Here is a 15,537-nt window from a genome sequence, read left to right on the forward strand (position 1 = left end):
GAATGGGTGAATGATGTCATGTAGTGTCAAAGCGCTTTGAGTGGTCAGAAGACTAGAAAAGCGCTATACAAGTACTGGGCCATTTACATACGCGTACCTGAGTAAAGTAGTGCCCCTTCGCCCTTATTTGCGCGATGCACATTAATCCCTAATATACTTGCTTATCTAACATTTTGCTTTGATTTCCAGGGTTCGAGCTCCAATTCAGGACAAATGCATCCACTTCAGGATGTTGTATACCGGCTTTTTACCTCCTACAAACATGTGGTCTAGTGCTGGGGACCCAGCGTAGCTCTTATGATTAAGATGGTCTACCAAGATCTGGTTAATGGTGTGGGTTGGCCCATGCAGGTCCCAGAGCAGTTTTGCTCTTTGTTTTTACATAATAGATGCTCTAGATGAGGGATATTCCAACTTTATTTAGTTAATGTCCACATATGAATATGGCCTAGGTCTGAGATCTGCAACAATGATACAGAAATACATACAGCCATAAAGTCCACGAGTTAACTCATCAAAAACGGTATGCAGTTAACAGTCCATCTGCACAAGGTACCCTTTCTATCTTTGTTGTGTGGCAGCGGTTTCAAATTATATTTGAACATTACAAAAACATTATACAGTTCTTTGTTCATGTCTTGTCCTTGGCAACATCCGCTATCTGCCCATAACTCAGTGTCAATTACCACTTAAGACTCTTTTTGCTTTTCACTGCTTTTATGTAATCCAATATTACGCAGATCATTCAATCTAGTATCACTCTGATATCCCGAGGCTGTGCCCTGATCAAACCAAAAAAGGAAATGCAGCTACCTCACTCAAACGAAATGGTCGACATAATCAGTACTTAGTGCCAAGTGGTCTCAGACAATCGGTTTCTAATAATGTACACATGTCCGAAATGTGGGACACTGAAAAGTGTGTTGCAAGGCCTAAATCAACATCACTAGCAGTATTAATTATTCAAACTACGAAACATTTATTCAAAAATATTCATAGTAAGTTCCAGAGACAAGCCAAGGGGGTAAGTGTGTCCAGGTAAAGCTTACGACCTACAGAATCCGCCAATTGCGTCAAATCCACTGTCAGAGAAAGCCTCAGCAAGATATCAACCACATTACAGCCAAAAACTGAAATATGATTTACTTATGGATGAACCGATATTCCACACGGCCTTGCTTGGTCTGTATTGGTGCACATCTGCTTGAGCTCCTCTGTTGTGGAACCAGAGGTGTTCAAGGTCCAGGAAGAAAGCTAGGGCATTTTTGCTTTCAGCCGACCTAAACCCACGGTTCACGAAATCTGCACTAAATGAATTTCACTTAATAAAAGTCAAAGTCATTTTGCAGAGATACTGTTAACACATAGTGCTATTTTATAGTAGAAAAAAACAGATGATATGTGTAGTTAAAAAGAGAAAATATAGCCTGGAAGTTTTTTTTTTCTTTCCTGTGTTCTATCATAAACCAATAAACCAGTAACACATATACTGCTGTATGAACCTCCTACCTAGTCTCACAAGTGGTTTCTGTATATTGCATTATACCTTTTGAAATTATTTAAATAGCCCTTGTGGTTGAGGAGATATTCTGTATTATTACAACTGTTAAAGCGATTAAGAACTCGCTCTTGCACCCGACATGTATATATTTTACCCACGTAACATTAAACATTGTTAGCGTTAACAAGCACGTATCATTCAACTTTCTGCCTTCAAAGTAAACGCACTTCCTGATTCATGCTCTTCACAATAAAAGTAAATAACGCAATAAAACAAGTTACAACATTGTCCCGCCCGATGAACAGTTGTTCATTACTACTCAGCCCATTACTTTAACTTATCTCTAATGGATATGTCAACTGAACAGGTCTCCTCAACAAACTGCCTGTAGAGCAGGGGTCTCAAACTCGCGGTCTGCGGGCCAATTGCGGCCCGCGAGCCGATATTTTGTGGCCTCCTACTTGACATCAAAGTATAGTGTTAGTGCGGCCCACGCGTTTTTCTGAGGTCCCGTAAGATAACGTTTACTGGACGTTTCTATTAATAGCTCCATGAAAAAACGGAGTAGAGAAAATATTCAGATGCTGCTAGATTCGCCAAAGTCTGGAGGTTCCACCCACTTCTCTGTGTGATCATGCTGCCTCTCATCAGAGCACACAGCCTGAGGCCTCTGTGTCCAGCTCCACCTTTCACCTGATTTGTTGATTCAGGTGTCAGTCGACATTTTGTGTGAAACTATCCAATGAACACTCAGGAAATCCCTAAGGACCTACCCACCCACATATGCTGCAAAGATACACTGTTTTTTATTCAGACAGACAACACACTACCACCTGAGAAAAAAACAACCTTGCAGTGTACTAAAAACAACAACACTGGCCACAGAGAGATGGCAGCTCTGCTCCACTCAGCGGTTCAGTTTTACTCTGCGCTACTCCACACACGACCATGCACTGGTAAAGAGTACACAGTACACACATACACACATACAGAGTACACAGTACACACATACACACATACAGAGTACACAGTACACACATACACACATACAGAGTACACAGTACACACATACACACATACAGAGTACACAGTACACACACATACAGAGTACACAGTACACACATACACACATACAGAGTACACAGTACACACATACACACATACAGAGTACACAGTACACACATACACACATACAGAGTACACAGTACACACATACACACATACAGAGTACACAGTACACACATACACACATACACAGTGCACACATACACACATACAGAGTACACAGTGCACACATACACACATACAGAGTACACAGTACACACATACACACATACAGAGTACACAGTACACACATACACACATACAGAGTACACAGTACACACATACACACATACAGAGTACACAGTACACACATACACACATACAGAGTACACAGTACACACATACACACATACAGAGTACACAGTACACACATACACACATACAGAGTACACAGTACACACATACACACATACAGAGTACACAGTACACACATACAGAGTACACAGTACACACATACACACATACAGAGTACACAGTACACACATACACACATACAGAGTACACAGTACACACATACAGAGTACACAGTACACACACATACATACATACAGAGTACATGTGTTGTTCTTGTTCTGAAAACTGTTCTTGAAAAAACGAAACTGAAACATGCACATTGTGTAAACATTGTAAATAGTTTGTTTTTCTATAGAACATATTTTGACTCAAATATATATAGTAAATATTTTGTTTGAGCCTGCCGACTCCATAGTTCTCCTGGGAGACTTCAACGCTCACGTGGGCAATGACAGAGAAACCTGGCGGGGCGTGATTGGGAGGACCGGCTTGTCCAATCTGAACCCGAACGGTGTTTTGTTGTTGGACTTCTGTGCTAGCCACAGTTTGTCCATAACGAACACCATGTTCGAGCATAAGGTGGCTCATAAGTGTACCTGGTACCAGAACACCTTAGGCCGGAGATCAATGATCGACTTTGTAGTCGTATCATCTGATCTGCGTATGTCTTGGACACTCGGGTGAAGAGAGGAGCAGAGCTGTCAGCTGATCACCACCTGGGTGTCTCGCACTTGTGAGCCGAGTTCAAGTCCATCAGGTAATCTTTTCTCCAACGATTCCAAAAACTGGTTAAGAGTCTCTGCCAGTACCTCCATCTCCGGCCCATGTCCTCTCTGCTCACGTTGTTTGTCTGGGACGGTAGCAGCATAGTCTTTGGCGGTAGTGAAGTTAGTCTTTTCCCAACCAAGAAATGAGAGGGTGTGAGTGGTTGTGGCTCTGACGCATCCTCATGTACATAGGAGAGCGGCCTGGAGTTCAACACAGCCTCTATTTCATTTTCATTTTTATTTATTTGAACATAGAAGAGTGCAAAAATGCAATAAATGTATATAATCGTATATTTGCATACTTAACGTATCATATACAAATATACGATTATATACATTTATTGCATTTTTGCACTCTTTGATTGATTGTTGTTGTTGTAATTTTTATTTTATTTTTATTATATTTGCATTTACACCTTAATATGCACATACATACTTGCACTCTTGCACCTCTACTGTTTAAGGTTAATTTAATTTAATTCCTAAATTAATACTCTGTTTTTCTTTCTTTCATGCAGCTATTTTATTGTTGTTGTTATTTTTATCTTTATTCTATCAGTATTATTATTGCATATATCTTTCATCCCTGTTGTTTGTATATATTATCTTGTTTTCTGTGTAAATGGCTGCTACGCGACACTAAATTTCCCCTTGGGGATTAATAAAGTATATATTCATTCATTCATTCATTCAGGGACCGTACACATCAATCAACCCAGGGGTAAATGTGTCAGTCTTAGCTAAGGCTAAATTTCAACCGTAGTCCCTGTGGCCAGATATAACAAGCCATCACTAAAGGAAAGAAATGGTTATAACAAAAACATCAGAAAAAGCAATAAACATACAGGTTACGATCAGATTTAGAAATAGGCCTCATCATAAAATCATAAAAACATCATGAAGATCAATAAACATACACACATTTTGTACACACAATCATTGAGGAGGGAGTCACGATTCATGCTCACACACCTGATTGCTAATAAGCCAGTTCTTCAGGCCGTTTAAAAGAGGGATATGTTCTGCTAGTGCGGATCTGCAGGGGCAGGGCATTCCAGAGGTGTCCTGCTTTTACTGAGGATGCAGACTGGCTAAAGGAACTGTTCCTAAAGGGGATGATGCAGTCACCTCTCTCTCAGATCTAGTTTGTCTACCACTCTGCGTGTTTTGTTTGATAAATTCACCAAGTGGAGGAGGAGCCATATCATGAAGAACTTTAAAAACCAGACACATATAGGAGAATTTAGTGATGTTATCCCAGCTCAGGAGACTGTGTTTACTTAGAATTGCACACTATCTCTGTGACCATGGTTGTCAGCTCCTCAAAGTTCAGTGAGGCCCTCCCCAGGATCTTCTTTAAGCAGGTTTTCAACGCATCTCACAAGTCTTTCCCAGAAACCACCCGACCAAGCAACTCGCTCTGCAATAAACTTCCAGGTGATCCCCTTGTCTGTGAAAAACTCTGTGAGCTCTGATCCTCTGAATGACTTCCATAGTTCCTTTAGATCTTGATCTGCTCTTTTGAACATTTTGGCATTGTCTGAATATAAACAACCTTGCACAGTCCTCGCCTTGCGATAAACCTTTTTAAGGCCAACAGAAAGTTTTCTGTGGTCTGATCAGAAACCAACTCTAAATGCACTGCTCTGGGGAAAAGCGCAATATATGCCTTCTTAGACTGACCACTGGCCTTAACATAATGGCCCTGCAAAAATCCACCCCAATAACTTCAAAGGGAGGGGACTGTGTCACTCTGTCTCTGGGTAATGGAGCCGTGGACTGCTGTGCTGGTTTCACCTTCAGTCTCCTGCAGATGTAGCAATGTGATATCATCTTCTTGACAAACTGTCTCCCTTTTGGAATCCAATACCTCTCTCTCACTTGTACTAGAGTGTCTCTGACTCCAGAATGCATCACTCTCTCATGACAGTCCTGAGCAAGTAACTCAGAGTATCTGTGATTTCTAGGTAGCACCCATGGGCGTTGCTGTCTAAAACTGAAATCAGAGTACTGTAGCCTGCCTCCTACACTAATAAGGCTATTCTCATCCAAGAATGGTTTCAAGTCTTTGATTTTTGAATCTCTCTTGATGTCCTGTCCAGATTTCAGCTGGACGATGTCTTGGCTGAAGCTCTGCTCTTGGGTCATCTTCACCCAATACACTTCTGCTGCAGTGAGCTCCTCTGAAGTTAGCTCTCCCTGAATCCTTTGACTACAACGGGCATTAGCTATTAATCTTTTCACCCATGCAGTTATTCTTAATGCAGGTTTTAACCTACTGTACTTCTCCAAGTCCAATAGTGGCTCAGCTGGTTCAGTGCTGGTCAGCTGTATTACAACCTGAAACTTAGACCTAAGCTCAGTGTTCACCTCATCTTCAACACAGTCTTCATCCATGTCCTTTTCCCCATCAGTTGATAACAGTGAAGCAGGTCCGCTCCACCACAGCTGGCTTTGGATGAGATTTTCGACGCTCTGGCCTCTGGTAGGTACATCAGCAGGATTCGTTTTACCATTGCAGTGACACCACAACTCTGGATTTGTGAGTCCTTGTATTTCAGTCACTCTGTTGGCTACAAATGGCTTCCACCTTTGGCTGTGCTGCGTATCCAATGGAAAACAATCATTGAATCTGTCCACATGTGCAGCTGATTTCTTTTCACGTTGAGTGGCTGTGGCAGCTCTGCACACCACTGATCCCATTTTTCCACCAAGTCTGGGGGAAGCTGCTCATCCCAACTGATTCCCCTCTCCCAAAGTTCTTGAAACAAACACTTTACTCGAATAGTGAATGGTGTGAGGAAACCAGTGGGGTCGAAGACTCTGGCTGACGTCTGTAGCACACTTCTCTGTGTGTTTTCTCTGTTCTTTACAATGTCCAGTAATCCCTTTAAATCAAACACAAAACTGTCCTTTTCAGAAAAAGGGTTTTTTCCCATCCGTGTGTTGGATTCAGTTTTCCGTCATCACGGCAGGTGACGCAAGGATTCACTTATAGGCTACATCAATTTCTGACGCCAATATACTTGTACTGTGTATTATTTGTGAAATAAGATAAATGAGATGGTTGCGCAGAACAGCACACTTCTCAAGCAGAGCACAAATTCGAGAAGTTAGGGTTCATATTATTTTATCGTTAAACACTTCATTGTATCGAAAAATAATCAGAGAGTGTACCATATATTTTGCATAATTGACCAATAATGTCAATGTTATATTTTAAATTGCAACAGGTATTCAGTATTGCAGTACTTATTCCTACTTGTCGAACAGTGTGTCCCTGTAGACTGTGAACAAGAGGGGCTGAACAGTAACTTGGACACTAGCCAAGGCTCTCAAGTTACACTGCTCTCAATAGTATCACTATCTGTGAGCTCCACACGATGGCTAATGCGCTCAGACAGCAGCCTCTTATGAAGGACCAGTACAGCACAGGTAGGGCTGAAACCTCTATATATTCTCCTTTAGATTCTACTGCATTATCTTAAGTATATAGAGTCTGTCTTTAAATTTCAACAAGCTCTTAAACCTTTTAAACCGGAGACGTTTTTTTGCAAAAATTGCGACGGTTTGCATACCCATACAAAAACGAGTGTATCTCCTGAACCACAAGGGCTGGTTAAAAGTGAATGAAGACGGAACACAAAACACACAAAAAAAACACATCCAGTAATGAATATCTCTTTAAAATGACACAGCTGAACACTTTTAACTTCGACCATATCATAGCACAATATGTTAACAGTCTCTCTGCAAAGTCATTTTTAGAGAGGTTTTAGTTCAGACAGTTTTCTCATGTAACAGGCTACTTCACTTTTATATCACTAATGGTGTTCAATCCATCCACATCAGTAACATATACTAAATAAACCAAAAATATTGTTCTGTGCCATCAAATCATCATGCAATATTTGCGTATGCATCATCATTTCCCATCACTTGGCTCATATCTCTGCGGTTCTGATCCGTTTTCAGTCCAACAACTGTCCTTTTAATCATGAGAGCCTATGTGAGCTATCTGTGGCAATTCAAATGAAATTCTGAGCACTTATAGCCAAAAAAAATCATCAAGTCTCCACATTTTGGGACACGTAGGATTAGATTTGGTGTGATTCAAACCGATCAAACTTCCTGACTGTAAATCGAATCGCCTCCAGGAGAGTTCACTTAGCTCCACAGGAAGCTGGAGGTCACTTAAATTCCAAAATGGCGCGTGTGGATTTACCGGAGCCCCCATTTTTCATCAAAAGGTAAGTTGTATTTATAGTCGCTGGGCTTTTTTTGGGGGCTCATTCCGAGTCATTCGGTTATGGTTATGTTTATCTTTGGTGGTGGAGTTGTGTTTGAGTCGTGTACAATTTAGCTGACTTATTTTGCTTACTTATTATTGTAGCCCAAGTTTACGGATTATTAATTACTGTACACATCTAGACAGACATGTGCATCCTCAAGAACGGGTACGCTCGTTAACAAAAGGGGAAATGATCACAGAATAATCAGGATTTAATGTGTTATAGGACATGCCTTGTGTTTGCATTTTTATAATAATCTACAAAATAAAATGTTGCATATATAACACTAAATTGAATTCAGTAGATTATTAAAAATGCAAACATGTATTACATACTCTACATACACTCAAGAATTTTCTCCATGTCAGCTATTTAGATATTTTGACTGTAATTCTCTTGTGGACAAAAAAGAAAAGCGAGCAACTTTAGTGCTAGTGGTAAATCCATGCAACTACTAGTGTACACACATTTGTGTCTTTCATCTAAATTGTTTGACACTTGTTATGCGCCTTTTATCAGTTTCTATAGTCTCTAGTTCTGTAATGTTAAACCAAGAGCATTCAATTAAATTTCAGTGAGGTCCAGTTAGAGAGAATTTACTCATGCAAAGATGCAGATCACAATGTCATATGTCAACAGTTGTATTATGTCTGTATGTTGTCAACAACTGACTGTCAAACAAAACAGAAAGTTCAATTGAATAATATCTAAACAATATTTATTATTACAGATGTTACGTCCCCTTTTCCATCTAGAGGATAAGGGGGGATCGAGCATAGAAGGGGGGATCGAACATCGAAAATAGGAGTAACATTTGGAAACAATATTTATTCACCGCCGGTGGTTAACAACACAAAAGAAAGTTTCACTATTAAGTGGGAGAGATTGGCACGATCACAAACTGTCCCCAAACAAATAGAAATCAAGAAAACAAAACTAGGCCTAGCTCTCTAGCTCTGGAAATAAAACAAACAAAATGTCTTCTCTAGCTTCTCTAAAAAGGATTGACCAAAACAGATACAGAGGGAGCACCGACCAATAACCTAGTGTCTGCACAAGTGTACAGGGTACCCCAAACTTACCTACTGCCCTCAACCTCTCGCCCTCAACCTCTCGCCCTCAACCTCTCGCCCTCAACCTCTCGCCCTAACAGTGTCAGTGTGCATCAAGAAAAAACACCCCGAACTCTTCGGACTTCCTCCTTTTAAGATGGCCGACCGTCACGCTGATTGGCCCTCCGCAGGTGGCAACCAATTAGCCGATTGGAACCTGTGGGGGAAAACAAGAGGGGAGGGGAGAACACAACACACTGACTATTAAAAAACAATACAAAGCAAAAAACACACAAATATAAACCAGACTCATAATTTAGACTCTTTTGGATCATGCAAATCAGTTTCCGGATAAAGCAGACCCCTCTCCGATTCAGTGCTGTTTTGATGCGTTTGACATGCTTTTTGATATGATTTCTCTGCCAGATAACAAACTTAATGCTGAAGCCTCTTCTTCCAGGACTCACAACGAGCTTCACAAGGAACTGCTATTGGCCCATAAGAGGTAGGTACCATACAGGAGCAACAAAACGGTCAAATCTTTGCCGAAATATAATTGAGTGAACTCTGATGTGATTTCTTTACCAACACAAGCTTTACGAGCATTATTGTATTGTAATGTGATCATATTAACAAAGGGCTATTAAACTGTCTTGACTCAGAGTTTTTGTATGAATGTATGTGCTTTTGTGCCCATTGTCAAAATGCCTTTCATGCATCTCTTCTCAGTCAGTTGTCATTAAGAATACATGAGTCTCTTTCTTTCTTCTCACAAATGTGCAACCATACACCTTACCTCCATGCTGCTGCAGTTCTCTAGGCCACTGGTAGCATGAATCAGTGTAAAATGATATCCTAAAAGGAGGACTGACCTGGCATTGACATGTCCTGCTAGGACACATTATATCAGTGTTACTCCCTGTTAAATCAATTCAATTAATTTAAATTTGTATAGCCCCAAATCTCAAATTTACCTCGGAGGGCTTTACAATCTGTACACATACAACATCCTCTGTCCCACGACCCTTATAACAGAACAGGAAAAACTCCCCCCAAAAAAAGCTTTAACAGGGAAAAAAAGGAGGCAACCTTTTAGGGAAAGCAACAGAAGAGGGATCCCTCTCCCAGGATGGACCGAAGTGCAATAGATGTCATTGTACATAATTAATAACATAACGGAGTAACAACCCATCCAGTGGATTTAATAGAATATTGATCAAATGATCAAGGTGGCGCTGCAGATGGCTGCCTCGGTGTGTTGGTGCACATTGTTTCGTGTTGTTTTTATTTTAATTGTAGTTTTCTGCTGTGATACCCTGCTCTAAGGTGTGCTCACCTTTACTCATGCAGTGAAACACCGTAGGAGAGAGAAACGAGCCGGTGGGCTTGTTATTCTCCGCCAACGTGGATTTCGCACGCCGTTGCTGGGCATAATTCTTTCCAACGTACTGAGTCTGTGCTGAGACTTACTGTATCTTCCTCCTCCGTTTTGTGCTTCACTGAGACCTGCCTCTATGGAATGATACTCTGAGCTCCAGCTGGCAGGCTTCCAGTTGTTCGGAGTAGATCGTGACACAGAGCTCTCCGGAAAATCGAAGGGTGGAGAAATCTGTTTTTACTCCAACAGTGGTTGGTGTAACGACGTGACAGTGATTCTGCAGCAATGTTCTCCTGATCTGGAATCCTTTATTATAAACTTTAAGCCCTTTTACTCCCACAGTGAGTTTGCTTCATTCATCCTGGTCGGTGTTTACGTTCCACTTATGGCCAACTTGAAGGAGGCACAGTGCACGCTCTCCGACCAGATACTGTGTGTGAAGCAGGCCAACCCAGACTTAGTTATTGTCCTTAGTGACTTTAACAAAGGAAACCTTAGCCAAGTTAAGAAGTCACCAACTTGATCACAGTGCATACATGCTCCATTCAGCAGGTGAGAGGTGGCTTCAACCTAATTGCATAGGCTCCTCTCCGGAGGAAGCTACTGGACACTGACATGAGCGCTGAGCTAGCTTTAGCAGAGGGAAGTGTAGCTGAACGTGAGAGAGACACAGGTGGTAATGGACCTGTACTTAGCGTATAGTGCTTTTCTAGTTATCTTCTTTAACACTTCATGACATCATTCATGGCAGTGGCTAAGGTGCCACCTGCCTATGAGGTAGCTAACATGTATACACCGTAGGAACAGCTACAGGTTAAGTATGTTGATACTGTCCCAAGGACACATCAACATGGTCTAGCGAAACAGGGGATTGAACCACCGAGCCTCTGATTAAAGGACGACCCTGCTCACCACTGAGCCACAGGCAGTGCTAGTCTACTGGCCCTCTCCCTACAGTATTCCTGGAGACGATTGTCTAACTTGATGGTTAGGGAAATTAAATTGTCTAAACAGGAGGACTCATCTTTGGCGGCTAGCTCATACTCAATGAGTGGCTAAGCCCCTTTAGAAAAACCCTTTGCAAAGCTTCATCATTCCAGCCAGACTCCTGAAATCCACAAAAAAAAGACGCTGACTAGCATCTTTCAGCTAACTGGGTTGTCACAAACTTCCCTGATCTCATTGAAATTAACATAAGACGGGCTCGCAGAAGTAGAGCTATCCCCAAGCTTTAGCCCTCCCCGTAACCAAACAACTGTGTCTACAATCTTAGAGTTATCTGAAGAATACATCAGTGGCTACTGAAAACCAGGGAACACTGGAGGAAGGATGAACCACAGGTCCCAAGATCTCTGTAATAATGCCTACATATCCAGACCGGAGCATGGATATGTAGGGCTCCCTGTGCAGGTAAACAGGTGGATCAGGGGGGTAGCTGGTCTGACCTTTAATCCTTTAATTATTGCAGTTAGTCCTTTTAATGAGTCTATTACTTCACGGCAAGTTAGATCATGTTGGCCAAGGAGATTGCCTTGATCTGTGAGGGCATGCCAAACATTTGCTGTGACTTTATCGAGGCTCTCTGAATCAGATGGGCCCATGTTGTTGACAGATCGTTCTTTTACATTTCAGCAGAGTTAGTTGGAGCCAAAGGCCGACGAATTATTCTCCCAAAATGATTGAGAGAATTTATTGCAACTAAGAGGAAGAAGGGGGGAATGAGGTTGGGTTTGTGGAGAGCAAAGTTGAAGGGAAGACGGCAGAGAGTGGTGGACCAGACTAGTGCGGTATTCATTCAAATGCGTTACAGTGGGAGTCAACCTCTGACTCTCGAAACATTCATTTTTTTTGTACAGCCCAAAATCACAAATTTGCCTCATCTGTGTCTTCGGACCCTCACATCCGTTCAGGTTACGTTGTTCATTCTGGTCACATGACATCTACTGCACTCTGTCCATCCGGGGAGAGGGATCCTTCTCTGTTGCTCTCCTGAAGGGTTCTACCTTTTTATTCCTGTGAAAGTTGTTGTTTTTTTCCTGATCCCATGTGAGGTCCCGGGACAGGGATGTCCCATGTGTACAGATTGTGAAGCCCTCTGAGGCAAATTTGTAATTTGTGATTCTGGGCTATACAAAATAAACTAAATTAAATTGAATAATAATAATATGAATTCTAGTAGCAGTGTGGGTTAACAGGGCCATGGCAGGACGCCCGACCACAGTACAGATATAACTATGGAAAACAGGCAAGAAAGCACAGAGACTCCGGGGAAGAAGCAAAGTTAGTAATGTGCATTAATGGGACATTAACTCATACAGAAGGAGAGAGAGAAGAGGAAGAGGAGCTCAGTGTGTCCTAGGAAGTCCTCTGGCATTTTTTTTACGTGGGAGTTAAAGGAAATATCCTGATCAAAGATAAGAGATTATTCACAGTGGTGCTGGATGCCAGAGCAATGCCATCTAGAGAACATGTATCATTAGATAATGCATGTGTTGTGCGTCTAGTAGTTTAGTCCAGAAGTAACTATTGCTTGAACAATTATTTTCTGCATCGCTTTGGGACTTTTGCAATGTTACGGAGGTGAAATATTTGACAGATTTATGTGAGGAGGAACCAGATACAATACGATATTGAACAACTTCAACACTGCACTCTGCATCTCTGGGGTGCTGCATTTCAGCATTGTGTTTTTACGGTTGTCTAGGCCCCAAGCTTTCATTGGCCGGTGTGGTCAAGTCTTCCCTGGTAATTGGGAAATCAAGCGGTTTGTTTGGAGTTTTTCTTCAGTAAACACATTGATTGAGTTAATTACATTTATTGGTATGTCTTTGTACAGATTGTCAACATCTGCTCTCCAGACATCATTTTGGATTACTAATGCTTGTGGCTGTCTTGTTTTTAACTAGTTTAATAGTTAATAGTTGTTTCATTATACCTATTGTATAGGGCTAGGTTACTTAGTTGTAGACATTTTACAGTTTTCTGAGGTTCTTGCATTCTTGATCAAACTATTTGTCAGCGATTGTCTTTTAATAAGCTTCCATTTGTGTTAGTTTACAGGATCAGCTTTAATACATGCCTCATGAGATATATTGATCATATCGTCAATGGCCTTGTTTACACCATCTCTGTTGGAGACCTATTGATTTTGGATGTTTTGATACTTGTCATTCATTAGAACAGGTGAGCTAAAGGCAATGACACATTTGTTTGTACTGTCTGGAGCCCATCTGTAAGTAGGATTTCATTGCCGTGATCCCTTTTCCTATTTAATAATTGACAAAAGTAGACCCTGTTGTATTGTCTATAAACCCCCTGTTCTAAAACGGGCTCTTCCTCTATGTGCTAAGGGGTATGCCGCTGAGTAGCAGATCAGAACTTCAGCAGGCGATGGAGAGGAGGAAGAGGTTTCAGAGTGACCAGGAAGAGGAAGGACAGAGCAGGACACCTCTGGAAGATGTGCTGCTCAGACGTCAACAGAAACAACTTGAGGTAATACATCTTTTCTATTTTTTTATTATATACATAATACAAGTTATTGAGGGAAACAACAGATCAAGAAAAGACAGATATTTTTATAAATGAAGAAAGTTGTTTGTGGTCCTTTTTGTTGTTCAGACCTACGATGAACATATATTTTAACCAGATAGTGAATCAGAAAACAAATCTAATATATCATTTGAGTTTAATCTGTGATCTGTATTCACTCTGGTATGAAACTCCAGCGATCAGGCCAATCAGCTGCTGCGTCCATTTAAATAACTAGTGAACAATGAGGGGGCGTGTCGAGCGTTAAACACGCTTCCTGGAAGCCTGCTCTCGTGACTCCTCAAACATGGAGCAGAATAAGAGCTTTCGGACGGCCGTCTATATGGCGGTGCAGAACAACTTCAATCGAGGAGTGAGCCGCGATCAGCTGTTAAACTAAACAGCATGCGTAAGTACCAAATCCACGGCCCGCCACTGATCAGCAGTTATTTGATTGGATGCGGCAACAAAAACGGATCACAGATTAAATTTAAGTTAAACTTAATTTAAGTTTAACCTGAAACATTGAGCCTAATAAATTAAGTCCAGTGTGAGAGAAACCGTAATGATATTCTGGGTTATTTTATAATGACGTAACAATCACAATTTCAAAACATACAGACACAAATCATTAATAAATAAGACCACAAACGCAACGCCAGTAAAAATCTCCCCTGTGCTTATATAAGCAGAACACAGTATAAATATCACACACTGTATATAAATACTCAATGCAGTTTGTTTAACAGGTAACATACTACAAAGAAAACATCTCCACTCTGACAGTGATGATAACTGTGTCGTTATAGTATAAGTAGTAGAACACCATTAAATCAACTGAAAATACTATACGATCATTTTTATAACTTCCAGTGGATTTTTATACCAGGAAACAATTCCGTTATACTGATTATGTGTACAGACCTAAACTCTCAATCAAGAGACTTGGGATGCAGCAAATGAAGGGGAAACTGATAGGAGACTAGGAGGGAGGAGAGGCACAGCAGAGATCAGTGGGAGGATCTAAAATGACAGGAGAGTTTAGTAAACAGGCAGGTGGAATGAAAACAATCTAAGATGTGGTGGAATGTTTGACAGTCTTGAAGTAATACTTTTTGACATCTTAACATGAATATGGTGCTCATGATTCTTCTTTTCTCTTGTCAGACGGAGAGGGAGCGAGAGGAAAAGGTACGAGAGGAAGCCCAGTTAATGGAGTTCGTTCGAGTCCGACAGAACCTAAGAAAGATCCAGTCTGCGATCCAGAACAAGGCGGAAAACATCTGAAGGACAACAGAAGAATGCCTCCAAAAAAGTCAAATGAAATCCAATCAAATTTGATTTCATTCAACTCCTACTGACCTTCATGTGCAAGAGTATCAACAAGGTGCATGCTGAAACACAATTTATTTATCAATGCATTTAAGACACATTTGTAAATATTTATGGACAAAGTATTCTTTTATGTAAAGAAGTCAGCTTTGTGTTAGTATTTTTGCTTTATATGGTAGCTGGAATTTATCAATAGTGTGTTGCAGAAAATAGTGTGATCTCCTTTGAATGTCAAAGACTTATATATGATCTCAGCTAATTAAAACTAGACATGTATTTTTCTCAGTTC

General features: G+C 41.0%; 1 protein-coding gene across 1 annotated transcript; it reads left to right on the top strand.

Annotated features, from left to right (window-relative positions):
• Positions 1 to 7,049: 7,049 nt before the first annotated feature.
• Positions 7,050 to 15,203, top strand: LOC306743389 (protein FAM107B; the record flags this gene model as incomplete). The annotated part of the gene is made up of 5 exons (XM_079225892.1): positions 7,050 to 7,101; positions 9,112 to 9,201; positions 9,437 to 9,515; positions 13,739 to 13,880; positions 15,084 to 15,203. 5 exons carry the CDS (start codon positions 7,050 to 7,052, stop codon positions 15,201 to 15,203), a joined length of 483 nt encoding a protein of 160 aa, XP_079082018.1.
• Positions 15,204 to 15,537: the final 334 nt, after the last annotated feature.

The sequence above is a fragment of the Taurulus bubalis genome (genome assembly GCF_910589615.1).
Source record: "Taurulus bubalis genome assembly, chromosome: 11".
Taxonomy (NCBI): Eukaryota; Metazoa; Chordata; class Actinopteri; order Perciformes; family Cottidae; genus Taurulus; species Taurulus bubalis.